A 24,000-nucleotide genomic window follows, 5' to 3' on the forward strand; every position below is an offset into this window, starting at 1 on the left:
CTTCTTTTTTCTTCGTACACATGCCAAGATGTCACATGCAAGATAAACTTCCAGCGCCACATCTGTGAGATATCCAACCGCGGCAACGGCGTGGTCGCCTTCCTCTAAGAAGCCAAGAGCGTGGCAAATTTCCAGTGTACTCTCTGTGGTGCAGCTGCAAATGTGTGGCTGTGTGTGAGAGAGGGGGGGGGGGGGGGGGGGGGGGGGGGGGGGTCGCCTGTAAAACGTGTGCGATGGCGGCCTGCGATAGAGGCAGCGCTTGGCGGCCGGGGCCCCGGCGCTCGTTGGTCGGAGCGATAGAGGGAAGTTCTGAGGATGAGACTCAACGCAATGAAAACATTTCAGAGAAATCGTCTATTTCGAATGATCTCCGCTGACGGGAAGTTCAAGCCACTGAAACCGGTCGCTTCTCAGAAAGGTAACGCTGATTGGTGAGCAGAACTCGTGGTCGGGTTTGTTTGTTTTATTCGTGCCATTAGGTTTAAGAGCTTTTAATACGCCACATAGAATGCAATTCAATACCATTTCCACAGTAATATAGTGAGGTCTACATCTATTAAGTTGTAGTATAAGTATATGCATTTATTTACATTCAAAACACGTTTTTCAGTACTTTCAAACTGTATATGAGAATGTTTTCCACATCTCTGATGGCATTGACTCCACACAAACAATAGACATGAAACTGCACAACACACATAACTGACCATTGTTAGACACTTTTAATTAATACCTCAATGCCTTTTTTTGAGGGAACTGAATTCAAAACCTTTTAAAAGACTTGTCACCCTGAAAAAAAGTGTTTAAAAAGAGTTTAAATTCCTCTATAGCGAGCCTAATATAAACCTGCTGTGAAGTTATTCACAGTGTAGAACTTTCCCAAAAGTCTCCATTTCTTCACTTCCAAAATTGGGTGTTGAATGCATATTTTAAATGCAATTTCAGCCGACCAAAATACCTCTCTGTCAATGTTATATAAATAACCCACCTCTTCTCTATCAAAAAATAAAAGGGAAGGGATATTTTAGAACAATCACACCTCCAATGAAAACACATCTGAAGTCTCCAACCTCATAATGGGGTCCTTGAGGCGATGCCAGGTGGCCCATTTTAGCCAATTCAACCTCCGCTGACCCGGACCCAGCCTTAGTAAAAACACACAGAGTGGTGTTCATTCCCACAGGTGTGGCGGCCACACTTTCAAACACATGTACGCATGGGGGGACACATGGACACACGTGAATACGTGCACCATATTTTAAGTTCCTCTGTGGGCAAAGCGTAGGCCCGGAGTGCTGCAGCTAACGTTTAAGTCCTTCCCCCCCCCCCCCCCCCCCCCCCCCCCCCCCCCCCCCTCTCCTCTCCAGCAGGTAAACGCCCCGGCCGGTCGTGTTTCCCTTCTCCTGCGTGTAAGAGGGGATAAACCACAGGGCCCCACAGACGAGCTCCGTCAACAGGCCCTCTATTCATCTCCAGGGCCGGAACACTGGGCTCTCTGACGAAAGCTCCCGGCACCTGGCTGTAGATGGACGCAACATCAAGAGGCTGGGTGGCGCAGCACTGGTTCGCCACACCTGAATAAACCCAGGCCAGCCCCGCCCACCCCAGCCCACATCAAATAGCACGGCAAACCCGAGAGTTCAGCAACAAACAAAAAAAAAGAAAAAAAGGCGGGGACCAAGCGAGTTGCAGAGGGGCCGTAGGATTGGCTGTACAAACAGGCCACTCAGGTGCTACTGCAGATTACTGTTTTCATTAACGGGAGTGAAGAAGAAACTGAGCCGCCCGGCACAGGAGAAGGGGGAGGAGGAAGAGGAGGAAGAGGAGGACGCACACACAAAAGTCGACAGAGTGTGTTTATACAGGTGCCTCTAATATTGGAGTGAGGAGGGAGACACAGCTCGAGGAGACAGGAAAGCATCTATACTCAGTCTGGGAATCCTCCAAGTGAGGACCGGGTTGGGCCTCACTTTGATTTCCCTTCAGTCGGAGGAGAAGTTGCCAGGTTTGAGGCTCCGCCTCCTGTGACGTCTGTTGGGCAATCGAAACACTAATCGTGGTTGATGCGCTTTTAAATTAAAAGTGAACACACACACACTGATATAAAGCACGATCACATTTCCTCCTCTTATCGTACTACGACTATTACTACAGATATCCAGTGATCTCAACACACCAAATGACTATGCGTCTGATGTTATTCGTCATAAAAGGTGCATTTATGAGTTTGAGTTTTACAAATTTTGTTTTCATTTGGGAAGCAATTTTTTGTTTCATTTCATCATACTTATAACGCTATGACTATCGTGAATATAATCCTTTATTGGCATGGGTCTCCATCCCAGAAATACTAAATAAATGTTTGTTAGGATTAATGGGTTAATTGACGAAAAAGAGGAAACACATTTCCAAATCATCTGTAAATCATCATCGGTTTGTTTGTGCGGAAATAAATATCCTCAAGCTACCATATTTTGACTCGCATAAATCGGCTCCTAATAATTACATTTTGCAGGATTATGTTGGTTCATTAGTTTAAATTGTATATTTAACCTTAATGTTATAATGCTGCAATCCACGAGGAGAGAAAATACTTTTGAATAACTGCACGGAAGGATTACATCATTATGAAGGAAAGAAACAACAACAGAAATGCTAATTGGAAGTGTGTAATGTTACCGGCACTCAAAACAAACACTTTTTTTGCCTTTAAACAAAAGCCAGAGCAGCTATGACATCACAGCGTTGCTCAGTGAGTCATGTTGTGAAAACAGCAATTTCCTGAGACAATTTTCCTTTGTTTTGTTTTGTTTTCCTAACATTTGTGGTGGTGAAAAGATGCCGATGCCAAAGACAAAAAAGCAATGCGGGGCACAGAAGGAAGATTTTTGCCACACACACACACACACACACACACACACGTACACATAAACCATCCAGTTGCAAAAACATAGAAAAAAATCTTCCAAATGACTTTGGATTTTTTTTTTTATTGGCCAAACCTCATGAGGTTTGAGCATATTAACATAATTGCTCCTCATTTTTAGAATAAATATAAGCGGGGTTTGTGAGTATATTATTACTATTAAAACAAAGCAACTGACTCCAGTAACATCTGAAAAATAAACAACACAACATCTGGAGAGAAACACTAAAACTGAACTCTGGGTTATGAACCTCGCTGCAGCTGTCCGGCCTGATTCATGTGTCGTTAATCACGCTGCTTTGGGATTGACGGCTGAGCCCCCGCACCGCACCGGGAGACTTACCAAACCAGCATGCCGTGACAGGCCAACTTCCCTCTGCCACTGTTAAGTGGAGCTTGCAGAGCCAAAATGGCGCATGTATCATTTCTAACCACTGCACACAGACCAGTCAATAATCTGGCTGGTGAACGTATCTTTTTTGGATTTATTTTCTTTGGTCTGAGCTGGTTTATTCATGCAGTACTCGCTTGCTGAGTCCATGGATTTTCCAACCATGCGGCGAGAGGCCATAAAGTGGGCGATTCTCCCAGTGGCTGATGGTCCCTCGCCATAAAACTTTCCCTGAACCACCAACACCGCTGTGGGGGAGTAAGACTCTCACCCCTTATGACAGCAGAGGGTCTTCATTAATGCGGGATGGCCAGAGACCGAGGATAAACGCACTCTTTAATTAAGTACTTCATGAAAATGCCTTTTACTGCCCTGGGTGTCACGTATATGTATAATATAAAATGGCTCGCTGTAGTTTTTGGCCCCGCTTGAAGACTTTGCTCCTCTAGTCCCACTGATCTCCCTCTGAGGAAGAGCAATAACATGTTAAACCCACAGCATAACTCACTCTGTTTACAGTGTGCAATTTAGATTTGTGTGCTCTGATCCAATCAGGAACTTCCTTTTTCCCCCCCCCATGACTCTTATTTATGTAATCAATACAACACTAAAAACACAACATGACATTTAATTGTAGAGAAAAGTCACTTGTGACCTGGAAGGAGGTACGATGTGCTCCACCAGAACAAAACGTTCTCATCGTTCTGTACAAAAAGCTGAGGTAGAAGGAGAACCCAAAATAAATTATACTCCATCTTTTATTATTTTCTAAAAGCATGTGGAGAAATGTGTGGCTAAAACGCACTGCAAGTCACTGACTGTGGCTTTAATTCTGAAAACAACCTGGTTATGTTTGTGGTTTTGTTGCATTTGTTAACTATTGTGTCAGTTTATTGCTGGTGTTTCACTCCTGTTATATGTACCACCTGTAAAAAGTAAATAAGCTAGATTTACCTCCTCGCCATTGTATGCCTCCACCAACTTCATGTCGCATTTTACATCCATGTCTGCTCAAAATGTTATTCTACTTATATTACACTTTATATCCATAATTCTTGAGTTGAGGTCACAGTGACCTCTGACGAACCAAATTCTAATCAACCTGGAGTCTTAGTCGAGGTTCATGCCAGATTCCCTCAAGGCGTCCCAGAGATATTACGAGAATGGGACGGACGGGAGGTAACACTGACCTTGACCTTTGACCTCCAAAATCTAATCAGTTCATCCTTGAGTCTAAGTAGAGGTTCAAGCCAAATTTGAAAAAAAAAAAAGATTTCCTCAAGGCGGAGAGATTGCGTGTTTCATGATGTCCTCGTGACTGACAGGTCACATCTCAGCGATGCAGACGAAACAAATAGTGTACGGTAAAATAAAAATGTAATACATGTTATGCAAGAGTACTTCTAAAGAAGGTTTTGTGCAATAAATTGAAAACTGGAATGACCACACGTATTGCAATAATGATCTTGCGACATTGTGAAACACATTGAAGCTCAAATGGAGGAAACACCAGTTAGATTATTGTGCATTGCTGGGGCTGAAATGTAATCTATTTTATAGGAGCAATCCTTCCATCTCTCCAAAGTAGAAACATATGTCAACAACAACAATCCAACCAGAAACAATATTCATTTTATTTCATTATTAAAATGTTTGTGGCCCGTACACACTGCAGAAAAACAAACCCCAAACATATGAAGACAATTTAACTTTTGACTGTACTGTACTGTCAGCTTAAAAAAATGCATTTTTCAAAAGGGAGAGCAATTAAACTATTTTAATGCTTCCAAGTGAATAGAGGTAGAGTGGAGGTCAGCGATCACATAAAAAAGTGTGTAACGAGATTAACTACTGAGCCCCTCATTGTCCGACTCTGTCGTCCAGAGAATATGAATCAGTGTGTGGTTGTTTTACTGAAGCAAGACTATTTTCTTTTTTTTGCTCCACAAAATTGGCAGAGCGTCAAGAAGCTGGGGCACAATTTGTTCTTTTCTCTCTAAGTTTCTTTCTCTATCTTTTCATAAAGCAGCAGCACCCGGGCAGCTTTTCTTGCTGCAGGGCAGGAGGCCACGGATCTTATCCCCATCCGCTTGTCTGTGTGTGTGTGTGTGTGTGTGTGTGTGTGTGTGTGTGTGTGTGTCCTGTGCATGTGCCCAAAGTGGGGCCCCTGCCTTGTCTAGTTTGTCATTCTAATACTTGGCAGTGAAGCCAAAAATATTAAGAGGATTTAGTGGATATTTTCACATTAGATTCACTGTTGAATCTTGCATAAAGCCCCCTAAAAAAAAAAAAACCGTTGTGGTCAGCACATGTTTGGGAGCACAAGTCTGAGCAGACGGGTCGTGGGATGTGGGGCGAAACTTATTTCCCAAAACATTTGTCAAAGTGACAATATCTGAGGCTCACGAATACTTCTTTGACGGGCACTGTGAATGCATTTCCGTGTCATCGATATCAATACAGTACAGTGTGGGAGAGACAGAGGCCTCACAGACAAAAAGTCAATTTGTTCCGAACTCTGCACAAAAGACGCCAGTCGTCCAGCAGAGAGAGGCCCCTACTTGAAGAGGACAGGCCATGATGCATGTGTCTCTGCCTGCAATCCCTCCTGTGGCGCTGCAGTGGCTTTTCATTGTTTATCTCTGGGCTGGCTTGTAAGAGGGGAACTAATTAAGGGCTGCCTGCAGGTGGCCCATGCAGGCTTTTACAGGTCTGAGAGGAGGAAGAGAGGAGGAGGAGGAGGAGGAGGAGGAGGAGGAGGAGGAGGAGGAGGAGGAGGGGGAGGGCAGGAGAACCTGGACACACCCAGCAGGGAGGAAAGGGGCCGACTGCCTCAGGTCACAAGACGACAGGCATTACTGATGTGGCGCTGCTCGACAGAGAGAAGAAGCAGGACAGATCTTTCGGGTGCATGGGGGAGGCAGGGACACGGTGCAGTTACGCAGAGAACAGAGGGGGGATGGACAGGGACAGGGAGTTTAACAGGGCAGCGAGAGAGAGAGAGAGAGAGAGAGAGAGAGAGAGAGAGAGAGATAGGACGCAATCAGTGCAATCAGCCAAACAAGGCCTTCCTCTGTTTGGGGCCTAATAAGTGCACTTGGAAACAAATGTCAATCTGCTTTGGTGCGGATTAAGGATCCGGAGCCCCGCTGTGGTTTGTTAGTCATTCTATAGTTCTATAGTTAACCAGGGGTCGTCAGAAAAGGTACACCCCCCCCCGCCCCACTGTATCACGTGGAATCGAACAGTGACACAAATCAGGCCTCGTTTACCCAGGGCCAAGTAAACAAATAGTGATGGAAGTGTTTACAGTGAAAAGGGAAATAGGATGTTGACGGATGTGGAACAAGTGTATGTGTTGTTTTTTTATGTTATTGTTTTTTTTTGGCTACTTTCTATTTGAGATATAAATCCAACAAATGACTGTAAGCTGGTTTTAAAACAAACAAACATGGCAATAATAAAGATGTATCTTCTCCGAGGGGAATATGTGTGTGTGTGTGTGTGTGTGTGCGTGTGTGCGTGTGTGCGTGTGTGTGTGTGTGTGTGTGTGTGTGTGGGGGTGGGTGTGTGTGTTTTGAGTTCAGAGGGGCAAAAGACATGATTGCGTGCGGACGCTGCCCTGCACCACTTCCTTTTCAGAAGCCCAGAGACGTCACAGCCTGCTGTATTGATGCCTCACACACACACACGTGAACAAACACACACACACACACACACACACACACACACACACACACACTCATTTTGGGTGTAGTGTGCTTCCGTAGAGCCAAACAAACAGTGGAGCGTTCCAGCCAGTGCTGCTGCGTAGAAATACAAGTGATAGAGGTCGCAGAGAAGTTGAACGAAAAGGCTGCTTGAACAGGACCCAAACTAAACGGAGTAAAGTGCCAGCTCATGTCAGATGTGTGGAGACGCTCCAATTCCTGGATGTAAAACAACAGAAAAGTGATCCTGGTGTGTGTGCGTGCAAATCACCTCCGGCGGTATGGGTGGATCTTGTAGCTGTCTGCAGATATCCAGACAAGGGATGCCAAATGGCAGCACTGTCCTTGGTGGCGTGACACCGGGAGCAAAACAAAATCTGAGCTCGGCTGTTACAGCCGAGTCACGGGCACCGAAACCCTGCATTTGATACGCCGTCTGTCTCTGCAGCTGGAAAGCTCACTCTCACATCAACAATGTGAGGTTGCACGCACACACACACACACACACACATACACAAACACAAAAACACACAATGAAGGTAATCAAAAAAAAAACATGCAAGCATTTACACGTGGCCAGGAGATTAAAGATGATGAATTTCCGTTTGCAGATTACCATGAAAGTAACATTAAAATAGAATATCCAGATGATTCCTACATCTGCTCAAGGGACATTCAATTATTCATCGACTGGCAGAAAATTCGACAGCGTGTTTAAGCTATAATTAACTGCGTAAGATCCAACTGTAAAATGTCAAATGTTTTAAAAATACTTCACTGTACCAAAGGTTGTATGAATGACCATGAACCCTGAAACAACAGACTGGGGGGCTGTGAAAGAGGAGCGCCATCTTCTGTTAGGAGGACACGGGCTCTGACGTGACATGTTAAGCTCACACTTGAAGTATCACTTCGGGAGCACTTTAGGGTTCAGTGTCACTTGGACGGTAGCGAGCGCGGTACCCGGTGTCAAGATGTAACCCATCGGCTCGCAGTCGCGCAACAGCTCCTCAAATCATCCGCGTTTACGTTCACGTCTAAACATTTCGTTATTATGTTCGCGCGACATCTATGTAAACACTCCTTTTTTTTCTTTTCTTTTTTAGCTGCATCAATCATTTCACGATGTATGACGATGACATTGCCGAGGCCAGCAGTGGAATGTAATGAGTGCAACAATGTACTCAAGTACTGCACTTAAGTTCAAGTTCTTTAAAAGTACTTTACTTAAGTATTTACATTTTATGCAACTTTATACTTCTATTCTGCTAAATATTGTACTTTTTATTCCACTTCATTTGTCTGACAGCTTAAAACTAATCAGACCCCTGCTCTCTTGATATTAAAAGAGATTGTTTCTGGTTCGCGTAAAAGATGAAGTTGACCTTTACTGTGTTGAGAAGATTCTGCAACTTCTTAAGGTTAAATAAACTATTTAAAAACAGCCGGAAAATCACAAAGCTCGTGAAAAGTTGACTTTTCAGAGATACTTCAGAGAAAGGTTCTCACTGGACAGCGAAGCTAGAAACATATGATGACTTCATAATATTAGGACGCATTGCTGCAGATTGAACTGCCCAAACCGTATATGAATGGCCACAATCATAAACATCTACAGCAGTAAAAATGCAATTTTGGGCACAACAACCAACAGTGTGATAGTCCACGCAGGACGGATTGGGAGAGGAGGTGGATGGGTTAAACAAACACAAGACGTAGTCACGGGAGTGGCTAGTCACTCGGTAGTCACATGAGTCGTTAGCTAGTCGCGTTAACGCATGGCTGTATAAAGACAACTGGACACACTGTTGGAGGCGGCGCCCCCAGTCATTCCTATAAAAGTTGCTCAGTGGGACATGAAGCAAAAACAGTTTGACAAAATTAGCCAAATCTAATAGCGATGTTCTGCATCACTGGACTTAAAGAGCAAGCGCACAAGTGTCTCCTTTAACCCCGCCTCCCAGCCCCCAGCCCAGCCTCGTTCTCAGGCTCATTCACATGAACGAAGGAAGGACAATAAGTCGGGATTCGGATATTAGTGAGTTAAAAGGAACAGTGTGTAACATTTAGGGGGAGTTATTGGCAGATATTGAATATAATATTCATAACTATGTTTTATTCAGTGTATAAATCACCCAAACCTAAGAATCGTTATGTTTATGCTGTAAAACAGCTATTTATATCTACCGAGGGACATGTCATCTTCCACAGAGTGTGCCATCTTTCTGCCCGGAACGGACACTGGCTCTGAAGAGAGTCTTTCACATGTTTTACATTATCTAAAAAAAAAAGGTAGGGATGCGTTACGAAACCCGGTATTTACAGATCATAGTAAAAAAGCCAATGCTTTAATACATCTGTGAACATGTAAACAAAAGTGAAACCTAATTCAATTGGCCACAGAGAAATGTTATTTATTTTATTGAACATTTTACATTTGTTTCCAGTTGAATATTACTTTATATAGTGACTTTCCTGTTGTAATCAGAGGGGTGAGCAGATGAGTATTTAGTTGTTTGCGACCTGCGACCTGCCACAAACCACTCGATGCCACTAAAAGACGTGTTCCTTTAACTTTTAAGACCTAATGCTTTAAATAAGGGCTAAGTAGTTCGTACTGGGAAGTCATCAGCTGAGTGACAGGCATCTCTTTCCCAATGTAAGTTAAAAAGGAGAAAGTATGTTTGTGTCCCAATGGCTGAAAATTGTAATTCCACCGTTTAGCCACAATAAAAAAGTTGCTGCAAAGCCCGTCGCTCTTCCCGGGGGCTTGAGTTACCCTCGGACACGCTCATTTCCTGAACTTAACTAATTGTTTTTGTTGCCTAAATCTAACTTCCTGTGAAGACAGGATTTGTCTAAGTTTATTTTGAAAAGACACGTAAAACATCGTAATTTGAAGCTTCACAGCATTGGTGTCCAAATGTGTTAATAATTAATGCAAACACATCAGTAAAACACTGCCTGGGACCATTTTACTGCACAATGACTAATTTTACTTGTAAACTTGAAAAACATTTGACTGATTATACTTTTACTTAAGTGAGGTTTTGAACACACACACACACACACACACACACACACACACACACACACACATGTTCACAGTTTGGCACTGATACTTTAACTCAAGAACTGGCGGACATGATAATAAAATGGCACCGCACACACACACAAATAGAACTTAATTGTAGTTACCAGAATTAGTCATTTCTTTACACAACAGCACAGTGCATTCAAGCTCAGTTAACGTTCTTGTTATGAGGATGGCCACCACAATTTATCGTACACAAGTTTGGCCATGGTGGGAAGTTTCAAGCATGTACCAGAAAGAAAATAGGTTCCACTTAAGAACAGGAAAAATACAGCCCAGAAAATGAAATATGAGAAACTGTAATCACATTTTCCAGGAGTGGCGCACATATCAAATTCTAAATGACTAATAAGAGTTTGGGTAGTTCGAGTCATGGTATGTTAAGGATTACATTTTTCATAGCCTCCCTTTGACCAGCAGATACGATCAGGGTGGATGGAAGGATGGGGAGGTGGGGAAAAGTGGAAAAAGAGAGAGAAGAAAGAACGAAGTACAGTGCCTTGAGGAATTCAAGTGCTTTGTGGAGAAAGAGTCCTGGACCAGTGCCACGAACGGGCAAGAGAGACATGAAGCGTTCTGCTGCTCATTACTCTCGTTTTACTGTAAAAGTTTGTTCGGTTAATGCGTTTACATGTACGTGATCGTCTGACAGCGGGGAGCAGTTTTTCTCCCTTTAAATATTCTGTATTAAAACTGGAAATCGGGGGAGGTGTACGTTTGCACCCTATATGGTAATGACTCTGTGTTCCTTTGTACAAAAGGTGCACTAAGCTTTTTGTTTTCAAGAGGGCACAGAGAGGAGAATGTAGAATGAGTACAGCAGAGGAAATCCTAGATTTGCAGGGCCAACAGAGGCAGAATGCTGTATACTATGAAAAGCATCTATTGACACACACACACACACACGTCGACTTTTTAATTCTAGCTGCTCTCTACAATATGTTAGTAAGGACCACATTGTGTAGATATTACATCAAACCCATTTCAGTCCATTGGGAAACTGTGTTGGAACCACCTAAAGGACATTAATGATGTAAATAAAAGTGTTTGACTAAAACATGTGTCACCCATTATGGGGGGAAAAAACAAGTAATAAAGCTAACTCTGTTGACCTAAATTATATACAGCTTATATTTACCATATATAAATATTATATATACATATTAAATATCTACTAGGATTAAGCCGAACAATAGCGTTGACAGTTTATAGATATATATATATATTTATATGGTAAATATAAACTGTGTATATATATATATATATATAATTACAGTTTATATGTACCATATTTAATGTAATTAAAGAGCATACGAAAGAGCAACATACATTAATATTATAATTATTATTATGAATACAAAAAACACTGCATGTCAATATGGCACACAAGCTGCATCTCTAAATCTTCAAGAAGCCATTTTCCATTAATAATGAAAGGGAACAACTACGCGGCGGCCCCGTGTAGCATTCACACGATTTTAAAAGCCCATAATCTACTAAAACCTCAAACCTTCTGCATTTTGTCCTATGGGACTTTGTATTACCTGCCTGCCCAGTACGTAATCAGCTAATCTGTATGCGATGATGCTACATAACTCGGTCCCAGTGGGAGAGGCCCTCCAACAGTCTCCCACTACTGGGATTAAGCCGAACAATAGCGTTGACATGTTGTCTCCACTTTGCCTCGATGTGAACACTCGTAGTGAAAGCGCCACGTTGGGAGGACTGGTCTGTTGATACTGGGTGAAGAAGCAGGCGTCAGCAGAGAAAATAACAGCGGTCATTAACTGTGCTCTGCTACGGCACGTCAAAAAAAAACAGGAAGCGGAGAAAAAAGAGAAAAAAAAATCTCATTACGTGAGAATTACGTTTCTGTTCACATTAATGAAACTCATTTGAATGAGCGGGTTAGCTCGGAGGACGCATTCAACAACTCACACAGCAAACAACAGCGGTGAATTCTCAATCCCCATGAGGGCATGTGGTGACAAGCCATCCGGTACCTTAACATGTCCTACAACCTATTGAGAGGGATTTCTTTGACATTTCCCTCAAGACTAAAAGGGATAATCCCCTTTATAACTCGATGTACCTGATATGGCCTTGGCCCTCGCGAGTCTCTTTAACCCTCAAGAGAGTTCAACAAAACAACTTAATTTAGAGAGCAGCTAGAGGGGCTCTCTGGTCTGACAAAAGGCCTTTAGCTGCAACCGGCAAGTAGGGAAATCAGTATTATATGTATCAAAGAACGGAGGTCAGCGCAGGGTGATGGATCGGAGGGAGACGGGGGCTCCAGAGGAGAGCAGAGGGACTTACTCAGCTTTCACCACTGGCAGGGGGATGTTCTCGGTCATGTAGTCCAGCTCGTCCGTGAAGCTGTTGGCGCGGGAGATGTCGATGGAGGTGGAGCTGTGGTCATGATTCCCCCTCACTGCGAAGGACAGACATAATAACAGGTCATTATTCCAGTGCACTTATATTGGGCAGATTTATACAGGTGCATCTATACAAATGTAAATCTACCTAACCTATACAGAGTATTTTTTTCTTTTTTATTCAATTAAATTTAAAAAATAATAATAATAATATTAATGCACATGGTTTTTACTGTACATCGTAAAGGAATTCATTGTGTGCTATGTTGAATAATAGTAAAATTTGAAGACAAATGAGAAAGTCGCTGCAAGTCCAAGGCAAAGTAAGCTGAGGAGTGCACATATATTTAAGTGTCAGTGTCAGAACCATAAAAAGCAGAAATAAGGAAACAGAAAGATACCTGGGGAGCCAGGGCAGCTCAGAGTGAAAGACGACCAAGAATGTTGAGGACGGCCTGATGCCATGCAAAAATAGTTAAGAGACAGGAGAAGAAGGGGGGGGGAAGAAGAGATCAGTTGGTTTCCTCATCGTTTAATCGTTTGGTGTCCAATAGAAATGATAAATTGTTGACATTGAGGTTTTCAAAAGGATGCAAAACTTCGGTGATTCTAGTGTGAACATTATTTTTTTTTTTACGGTTGGGGGAAAAAAAGTGTACGAGTTACATATTCTTCACAGTTTATGTGAGGAAACAGAAATTGCAGCGCTCCGGCTCAACAGTGCAGCTGGCCGGCTGCTGGCCCGTTGCTAAAAACAACAGCAAAGAACAACATGCGTAGCGGGGTCTTGACCTGCAGTCAGACTGTCAGCGTCTGAGCTTGACATGTCTCTCCACCAAAACCACCAGGCCTCCATTGTGATAGAGAATGGAGAGGCAAATCTGTATGAATGACCAGCCCAATTCAAGCAGAATCCATTCAGCTTCTCTTGTATTCCATCATCGAGTTTGTTTAACATTGTCCAAACCCGGAAGCAGAGAAGGTGATGAGTGAGAGGGAGAGAGAGAGACAGAGAGAGAGAGAGGGAGAGAGAGAGAGAGAGAGGGGAGGAGGGTGACCAAAGCTAACAAGAGCCACCTTTAGCCTCAACCTCAGCTCACTGAAGGAGATGTGAAACTGGCTTATCGGCTACACAAACAGGATGAGGGTTTATTAACAATATGTAGTTTTATCTGGCCCATCAGTGCAAACGTGTTTGGTTTGGAGAGTATGAGCGAAGGGCAGGAGTGAGAGAAAGAAAGAGAGAAAGAGAGAGAGAGACCGAACAAATGCAGAGGGAAAAAAAAGACACAGAAGTACAGCTAGAGAGAGAGAGAGAGAGAGACAGAGAGAGAGAGAGAGAGAGAGAGAGAGAGAGAGACCGAACAAATGCAGAAGAAAAAAAGACACAGAAGTACAGCGAGAGAGAGAGAGACACACAGAGACAGAAAGATTCTCACAGACAGGGAGGTGGGTGTGGCCAGACTGATAAGTGGAGCGATAAGCTGGACACTGACTAAATTAAACAATGACCAGTTTATTTCTGACTACTGGAGCTCCACAATGGCAGCTTACCAACTCCACTCCCCCCTCCCTCTCTTTAGCGTTCTAGTCCAGGTCTCCACAGGCCCCTGTCCATTCCGAGCCAGGCATAGGCCTGTTCCTCGCCCGTGGTGTTGGCAGGGCACCCAGTAAAGAAAACAGGCCAGGTCAACCTAGGACCAGTGTCTGAGTCTCCTTGCTTGGCTCTGGTTTGGTCCAGTTGGGGACAAAGGCCCAGCCAGTCAGCGAGTCTAATTAAAATACTGTCTGGGCCACATTAAAAAAGGCAGGCTAGCTAATGATTAACACAGAGAACTTTTTAATAGGAGTGAAACATGAAGTACTTAACCAGTGACAGGGGCTGGTGGTTAGACATGCACACTAAATACTCTTCAGTTCATAGGTATAAGAGGTACATACAAGAGTCTCAATTCCTGTTTTCTTGGTACAGCTCAGGCCTCAACATACAATTGATTATGAAATGGAAACTTGAGGGAGCTACCATGAGACCAGAGGGCACTAAAGTATGGGTTGACATCATCTCTGGAACAAAATGTCAGAACCCATAATCCCTGGAAATCCCATTTCGTGCACCTCAGTTGTGACGGGAAGGACTCACCTGTTAGTCTCAACATTCTGGTGATTTCTGCCAAGGGCGGAAATGAAGTCAATATGAGAATGCAACATGGTCGGAGCACCAACTTATGTAATCAACGATCTACATCAGTGCCTGCTTTGCAACGCGACAGCATTTGCACAATTATTTTTCTCCTATTTTCTGCTCTTTTCTAGATGAGAAACAGCCTGAAAATGTATTTTTTTAAAGCAACAGAGGTTCGAGTTTCTGTCCAAGTCGTCACTCCACCTCCATTTTAAATGTATTTATGTATATAACCAATTTATTTTACGATAAAAACATATCAAACAACAATGTGAAAGCAATGTGACAAGGTGAAGGGGTTTGAACCTCCAGTGAATTATCACCAAGATCTACAGCGCCCCTCAGCTTTCCGAGGATAAAGAGTGAGTTTAGACGGGACCGGCCCGAAACTTTAATGTTTTGGACTCGCATTCACCAGGTGGACGGAGACTCCAAACGAATCACAATGTTGCTTTGCATCTGCTGAATGCTTTTTGCTAAAAACAAAATATGCCATATCAATTTAAAATGTGATGACACGAGTGGCCAAAGAACGCGTTTACCTCCGCAAGGCGATTATGTATTCGGTGTGTGCTTGTGTGTGTGTGTGTGCGCGCATCTCTGTGTCTGTCTTTGCTACTGCTAATCTTAAATACTGCTCAACTCATCAGCCTAATAATTATTGTGGTAATTTATGACTCTCATGGTTGCTCTCGCTATACCGGACGGTTTGGGCTGCAAGTGATCAACAACTACTTCAGTTTGGTCTCGTTTCCACTTCCTTTGCACGCTTAGGTAAGATAATTGTATGTATGCATGTATGTATGTATGCATGTTTGTATGCTTGTATGTATGTATGTATGCATGTATGTATGTATGTATGCATGTTTGTATGCATGTATGTATGCATGCATGTTTGTATGCATGCATGCATGCATGCATGTTTGTATGCATGTTTGTACGTATGTATGTTTGTATGCTTGTATGTATGTATGCATGTATGCATGTATGCATGTATGCATGTTTGTATGCATGTATGTATGCATGCATGTATGTTTGTATGCATGTTTGTATGCTTGTATGCATGTATGTATGTATGTATGTATGCATGTATGTATGCATGTTTGTATGCTTGTATGTATGTATGTATGCATGTATGTATGTATGCATGCATGTATGCATGCATGTATGTATGCATGTTTGTATGCATGTATGTATGCATGCATGTTTGTATGCATGTATGCATGCATGTATGTATGCATGCATGTATGTATGTTTGTATGCATGTTTGTATGTATGTATGTATGTATGCATGCATGTATGTATGTATGTATGCATGTTTGTATGCTTGTATGTATGTATGCATGTATGTATATTTGTATGCATGTTTGTATGCATGTATGCATGTTTGTATGCATGTATGTATGCATGCATGTATGCATGTTTGTATGCATGTATGCATGCATGTATGTTTGTATGCATGTTTGTATGCTTGTATGCATGTATGTATGTATGCATGCATGTATGTATGTATGTATGTATGCATGTTTGTATGCATGTTTGTATGCTTGTATGTATGCATGTATGTATGCATTTTGTATGCATATATGTATGTATGTATGTATGTTTGTATGCATGTATGTATGTATGCATGCATGCATGTATGTTTGTATGCATGTTTGTATGCATGTATGTATGTATGCATGCATGTATGCATGTTTGTATGCATGTATGCATGTATGCATGCATGTATGTTTGTATGCTTGTATGCATGTATGTATGTATGCATGTATGCATGTATGTATGTTTGTATGCATGTTTGTACGTATGTATGTTTGTATGTATGTATGTATGTATGCATGTTTGTATGCATGTATGTATGCATGCATGTTTGTATGCATGCATGCATGCATGCTTGTATGCATGTTTGTACGTATGTATGTTTGTATGCTTGTATGTATGTATGCATGTATGCATGTATGCATGCATGTATGTATGTATGTATGTATGTATGCATGTTTGTATGCATGTATGTATGCATGCATGTTTGTATGCATGCATGCATGCATGTATGTATGTATGTTTGTATGCATGTTTGTACGTATGTATGTTTGTATGCTTGTATGTATGTATGCATGTATGCATGTTTGTATGCATGTATGCATGTTTGTATGCATGTATGTATGCATGCATGTATGTTTGTATGCATGTTTGTATGCTTGTATGCATGTATGTATGTATGTATGTATGTATGCATGTATGTATGCATGTTTGTATGCTTGTATGTATGTATGTATGCATGTATGTATGTATGCATGCATGTATGCATGCATGTATGTATGCATGTATGTATGCATGCATGTTTGTATGCATGTATGCATGCATGTATGTATGCATGCATGTATGTATGTTTGTATGCATGTTTGTATGTATGTATGTATGCATGCATGTATGTATGCATGTTTGTATGCTTGTATGTATGTATGCATGTATGTATATTTGTATGCATGTTTGTATGCATGTATGCATGCATGTATGTATGCATGCATGTATGCATGTTTGTATGCATGTATGCATGCATGTATGTTTGTATGCATGTTTGTATGCTTGTATGCATGTATGTATGTATGCATGCATGTATGTATGTATGTATGCATGTTTGTATGCATGTTTGTATGCTTGTATGTATGCATGTATGTATGCATTTTGTATGCATATATGTATGTATGTATGTATGTTTGTATGCATGTATGTATGTATGCATGCATGCATGTATGTTTGTATGCATGTTTGTATGCATGTATGTATGTATGCATGCATGTATGCATGTTTGTATGCATGTATGCATGCATGTATGTTTGTATGCTTGTATGCATGTATGTATGTATGCATGTATGCATGTATGTATGCATGTTTGTATGTATGCATGTTTGTGTGCATGTATGTATGTATGTATGCATGTATGCATGCATGCATGTATGCATGCATGTATGTATGTATGCATGTTTGTATGCTTGTATGTATGTATGTATGCAGCTGTCTGCACCGGTTCCGAGCATAGATTAAAATTAAAGCGCATCTGTTGAGTGAAAAATCCGATAGATACACTTGCGGCCCAGACACGGGGAACATGTGGGTTGTATTTATTCCATCAACTAGCAGCAGTGGTCGCTGCAGACACACCTGGTGGAGATCTTCGGGGCATATTTTGAGTTGCAAGCTTAAAGAAGAAGAGATATGAGGGCAACACAGGTGACAACCTCTATTCATTCATATTTTCCTTTTAATGCAATAATAGTTTGCAACAGCCAAAATTCATGGCCATGCACACTGAAAACATAAATCCCAACAGCAAAATCTCAATTAAACCAGTTTGCTATTTAGGAAAAGTGTTTAATAAAACTGAACTGCTTATAGTACTTTTTGAAGCAGTGATGATGTTAAACAATTAATAAAAAAGGAGGGGCTCTGGTGTGGACAGTTAACATTGCAGATGCCTGTTTTATGGCTGGATCTGAACAGGAGGTCATAGATTCCCACACTGTTTCAACTCCATCATCCTTACTGACAGCAGGCTACAGGCTGAAGGCCGCTTTACATGGTTTTATGTCAACCACCGCTTGGCCATTTCCTTTTTCCACTGGAAAGTCTGAGCATGTGTGTTGTTTATGTTTAGTTCATGATTATAAAAGCAAAACATTATTTGAAACTTAAGTGAACTTAAGATCTGCATGTTGACCGCTCGTTTTGTTGCTAGTAAATATGAGAATGAATACTGGATAATAACTGGTTTTCACATGAATTTCAGACATGCGGTACGTTGTCCTTCATTATCTAAGATCCACCCAATTAAGATGGAAACTAAACGACATTTCCCCTCTTAAGTGGTCTCTCCTCCAGTGATGGTCTGCCTTTATGACAAGTTTATGTCACTTCATTTCCTTTTAGGATGGCACAAAACCTAAAAGAACTCAAAGTGCAGTTATTAACCCGGAGTCTGGGTTAATTAATTTGGCGGGGATGGCTTTTAAGACAGGAAGGTGAACAAACGCCCCCCTAAACCAACCAACCATCGATCAAATACTGTATGTATAGACCTGCATTTAAAAAAACATATAGTTTATTTTGTTATGTACAACCACAATTATCTGGATACTGAAACCAACGTCCTTATTTTGTCCTTATTTTGTTTCAGCCTGTTGACAAAAAGAAAGCACAACTTGGCTTTGGTGAACTGCAAGTAGTATAACAAGAAAATCCCACTTGACAAGTCTATATTTTAAAGTTTATTTCTCAAATTAAGCCCAGTTTGAGTGTCTGTGGCCGGCAAAGGGGACAAGCGAGGCAGTAAAGAGCTTGTAACCATGACCTCTAATCACCACTGAGACTGAAATGGCTTCCATGTGGCCTGCTGAAGACACCTGGCAGCCATCTTGGGTCTCAGCGTATCAGGATAGGGCCTCAATTTACTGTGTGAAAATGAGAAAACCAGCACATAACAACTCATCCCATGTTGTTTTAAGGTCTCCAAACAGCAATCTTTTGCAAAAAGATTAGCTCTAAAAAAAACACATTGAAAGAGGTTGTCTTCCTGTAATTACTTCGTACTTCCAGACCAACAATGATAACATGATAATTCATTTTAATTATGACAGAAAGTTGAAGTTTAAGCTCAGCGAGGCTTGTATTTACACCAGCAGGTATACATAAGTAATCACTGCCAGATTTGCTCACACATGTATCATGTTTTAGCAATATATAGCTTCACAAAGAATTAACTAATGAGATGACTGAGTATGATCTCAGCCATGCAGCAGCAGGAAGAGCAGTCACCAACAGGGTGAAAGCGTTTTCTACGAGGCAAAAAGTGTGAAAAATAAGTGTATTAACAGAATTATCAGAACTATTTTAAGTGTATCTACTGTTTTTCACAGACATTCAAAACTAAAGTATACGCTAATAACAAAAAAAATCGAAAATCAACTGCCATAAACAATGTAATCCATCATGGAGTTGGCCAGTTAAATGCCCTGAATGCAAAAAAACAGTGGAGAAAAGAAAAGAAAAAGAAACGTTTATAAAAATAGTGGATTTATAAGGCCTTCAAGGCAGCATGACATCATTTCAACATACAATATTTCATTAAAAAAATAACACATACTATATATTAAGAGGAACAGATTACCGCAGTAACTCACATGATGGCATCCTGAGCTGAAGTTTTGAATAAAAGTTCTGTTTTGAAGACGTCCAACATGAAGTCAGTTTAATCAACCGCAATAAAACAGGGCTCAGTGCATTCATGTGTAATTTTGGCAAGTTGACTTTTCTTGGACCGAGTTATTGGAAAAGAATTAGTGGATCTCAGACTGAATAATGAGTGCGAGACTTTATCCCGTTATACATACTTGACATCAGTTTACTGTACATCCCAGTAATATGAGAGCAAGCGTATTACCTTCAACAGCATCTCTTGGCTCTTCCTGGGAAAAAGAGGCGTCTTTCTTCTCCTCGGAGTCATCGATGTGATCGTAGGTGATCTGGGGTATTGTTATGGCCCTCTCCGAGGACACGCCCATCGCGTTGTTCACTCTGGGCTTCAACCTCCTCTTGGTCCCCTTTTTCTGGACAGACAGAGGAAACAACAACTCAGTAAATAAGCAAGAAGTGTGTGACTATCACGAGACATTGTAATCATAATCAATAGTCTTTAAAAAGAGCCTTTCTGATATGTTGTGCGAATAGTTGAAAATGATAGAAAGAATTGTGATGCCCAGAAGTGACGCTCACGTACATCAAAGGAATAAAAAAGTGTGTGAGAAATTGTCCTTATACAAGATGATGTCATAGTCAAAAAGAGGAGCGTTTGACTCTTCCCCAAATGCATTCCCTCTAATAATTAGTACATCGTCGGGGCCATTCTACCTTTATCGACTAGACAGGTGATGTTCAACATCCCAATACCCAGTCGGTGTATCCAGAGATCAGTCTGGACACGTAGCCTCGCAGGTGCTGCATATTATTTTGGGAGACTGACAAAAAAAAAAAAAAAAAAATCTCCAGGGGTCAAAAAAGTTCACGCATGAAGCAAATGTTTCATAATGTTTGCGAAAAACGATTCATTCCCTATCATGTTTTGTTCCGTTGTTTCTGTATTGTGGGTAGTTATCTGTGCAGACAGGAATGTCAGTATAGGACTGTTGTGGCAAAAAAAAAAAGAAAACAAAGGATTTTATTAAATTTGGACCGCCTCTTAATCTCACACGCGAAAAAGTTCACACTGAAGTTTGAGCCAATAGTATTAGAGAGGCACAAAACATTTTAATACATGGAGACACAGACCTAAAGCAACCCCCTTAGCTTTATGAACATCTTCAAGGAAACGGCTGGATGTTCATTTCTTTGGTGTTCCAACGCTGTATATTACCAGAAGGAATTACAATAAGTCTTCCTGCTTCCATTTTACATCAATATTCCTAACACTGTAGCTGGGTGTCGTTTCTTCAAAGTGCTCGACCTGTCAACGACGCAGTACACACGAATACGTTCCACGTTGTCATGGAAACATATTCTCGGAATAACTCATCCGGCCATTTTAGCAAGGTGTTAAAAAGCCACGCCAAGCCAAAAAAATCATCGACACAAAATCAAATTATTTTTTTCTTTTAGTACCTTTAAAAGTTCAAATTGTTGTTATCTTACCAAGTGGTGTGCTCGCACGCCGGTGACATCAGCGGTGCATATTTAATCTCAGTTTCATTGAGATCATAACTATGGGATGTGTGAGTCAGGGAGTTTCTGCAAACTAAAGAGTGGCTAAATAGTAGCTAAATAGCGCCTTCAGTCCAATCTTTAGACCCTCTGACCCACACCAACGTCATGGACGCCAGTGGCCTTCATGGAAACTCAATTATTTGGACTCAGAGGATCAGACTTTGGCATTGACAAGTGCCCAGCAGTTCAATCCAAATACCCGATTTTAATGACTCATTAGCGGGCGAGTGTGAAAGAGGGATTTGGTGGTGGTGGGTGTCGTAAGACTGAAAGAGAAAAGAGAGAGAAAGATGGAAGGGCATGAAGAAACTGTAACAGACACCGAGTTTATTGGTGAGAAAGACAAAGAAATAGAGACCGCTTAAGTTAAATATAAAGAAACAAAACCCATTGTGAATCAGAAAGAAATGGACAAGAGGAAGACGTTCAAAAAGAGACGGGCGGGAAATGAAGTATGTTAAACAGGCAAAGAAACCGGAGGGGAATCCTGAGAGACAGAGAAAGGGAAGAGGGGAGAGTCAGAGGAGAAAGTCACATGCCGAAGAAGCAGAAAAGAGCGGAAGCAGCCTCCGTTCCCCCCAATACATGTGGGTTCAATGCTACACAAAGATTTTTCTTGTGTTGTTGTTCTACTAGACAAAAGGTTTACTCCCATGAGAAAGGCGGCGGTGACATCATCTCAACTGACTGAGTCTTTGTCCGGCAGGAGACAAAGGCCTCGAGTCATCCTGGTGGAGTCAGGCTTTAAGGGGAGATATGGGGGGGGGGGGGGGGGGGGGGGATTCAGTGTATACGTGTATTTGTGTGTGCTTCCGCGTGCGTGTACGTTTGTGGGAACTTAACTTGCCCTTTTATGCTGTATGGCCTCGGCACAACATGGCTGATATTGTTGTGAAAGGTGAGCATACAATGTGGGCAGTATGCAAATCCCCCCCCCCCCCGCCCCGCCCCCCACAGTATCAGTCTGACAACCTTTTTTCTGACAACACTCCTTTGTAGACTTCTTGATGTTTCTCACCTCAGTTTTTCTCACATATGAGAAATACATCGTATGTTTATTTGAATTTGAAAATGAGACGTCGACAACCAGAAAAATGAGCAAATAAATGTTTGTATGATTCCGGTTTAAAGGCTGGGTACGGTTACTTTTTTTTTCTGGGTGGGATTTCACCTTTATAGGACGGATCAAAGTAAAAAAGGGACACAATAAACAGTGGAGGAGAACAAGTCCCCGATTGAATTCAAAAGGCAGCGTGTCACAAGGTCGGCCACCTTCGCCCACAGCATCAAAGACATACTTTATTTTTAAGGACATAAGAGTGGTTTCAAACAGAAGGCTTGTCCTGTCCCGTTGAGGAAAGGGAATCAGTCACTCCTGAAAACTGCACAAAAGATGAGCCACAAAATATACTTTGCTCCTGAACATAGGTTGAACTTGAGATAATTACCGATATGTTCAGTTTCCTGACATAAGGGCTGAAGTTGTCAGGTTCCACGGTGGTGACAGTCTCTGGGGTGAGAACGTACATTCTCCACGTGGCAGCACAGCCGTTTGGTTTCTCTGCTGCATAGCACCTCCAAAGTGTCTGAGGAGGACACAACTGGTGTTAGTCAATGTGTTGATGCACATATCCCGTTTTCTTCTACTCCCCCAATGAACATTTTGAACCAACCACAAAATAGTAAACCAGTGATTATAGGAACTATTAGCCAATGATGCTGCAATATGAGCCACAAATTCAGCGATGTGTGAATTGCTTAAATGAACTTGATCAAAAAAGTTACCTGTATGAGGCAGGCTGCAGCGGGGATCTGTCTATTGAAGTGCTTTTGTCTCTGCTTCTGTTGGACTTTCAGGGCAAAGCCTGAGCCCAGGATACCCTGAATGGAAATAATTAGGTTGTACAAAATAAGTTTTAAAAAAATCATATTAAAGTTGGACCATTTAGTGAAGATAAAAACATGTAGGATAAATGACTTTAAAAAATAAATAAAATGTATCTGGAAATAATAATAGAGACAGACATTATTTAATTGTGTTTCAATGCAAAGATCAATGGCGAAACAAAAACAGAAGTCAACAAGACTAAATGGAACAAAACATTTTTCTAAATCTTTTCTTACTGGTCGTGTGTTTCATGCGATTAAAATAAAAGTCATATTTACAGCAGGCAGGGCGAAAAAGGAGATGGCGAAGACGCTGAAGCAGGAGGCAATGGCCTTGCCTACCCACGTTTGAGGAATTTTGTCTCCGTAGCCGATTGTGGTGACAGTCACCTAAAGACGGAGAGGGGATGACGTTACTCTTACATCTATTGAGATGATCATTAGCAGATAGTAGGCCTACGTGTGACAGAAAGAAAAAAACCCTGTAACACACACGGCCCTTCGCTGATGCAAAACAGGTCAAGACATTTGGGGCTGATGGGATGTCAGCTAAATTGAATCGACACCATCGCGGGGCAGGTTGAGGCGTGACACTGGAAGGTACCCGTCTTGACTCTCCTTTATCCTTTCCTCAACCATCGATGCACCTGATACAAATCTAATGTAAATAATTCCTCCTTAC

General features: G+C 41.7%; 1 protein-coding gene across 1 annotated transcript in view; it reads right to left on the bottom strand.

Moving 5' to 3' along the window:
• Positions 1-24,000, bottom strand: part of kcnq1.2 (potassium voltage-gated channel, KQT-like subfamily, member 1.2) — a 151,636-nt gene that overhangs the window by 105,562 nt on the left and 22,074 nt on the right. Inside the window, exons 7-13 of the mRNA XM_034535508.1 lie at positions 23,598-23,708; positions 23,217-23,312; positions 22,880-23,017; positions 20,116-20,281; positions 14,637-14,663; positions 12,898-12,951; positions 12,443-12,552 (exon numbers count right to left, since the gene is read on the bottom strand). Coding sequence (XP_034391399.1) covers positions 12,443-12,552; positions 12,898-12,951; positions 14,637-14,663; positions 20,116-20,281; positions 22,880-23,017; positions 23,217-23,312; positions 23,598-23,708 — 702 coding nt within the window. The remainder of the gene's footprint in view (positions 1-12,442; positions 12,553-12,897; positions 12,952-14,636; positions 14,664-20,115; positions 20,282-22,879; positions 23,018-23,216; positions 23,313-23,597; positions 23,709-24,000) is intronic.

Source organism: Cyclopterus lumpus, chromosome 6 (assembly GCF_009769545.1).
Source record: "Cyclopterus lumpus isolate fCycLum1 chromosome 6, fCycLum1.pri, whole genome shotgun sequence".
Classification (NCBI taxonomy): Eukaryota; Metazoa; Chordata; class Actinopteri; order Perciformes; family Cyclopteridae; genus Cyclopterus; species Cyclopterus lumpus.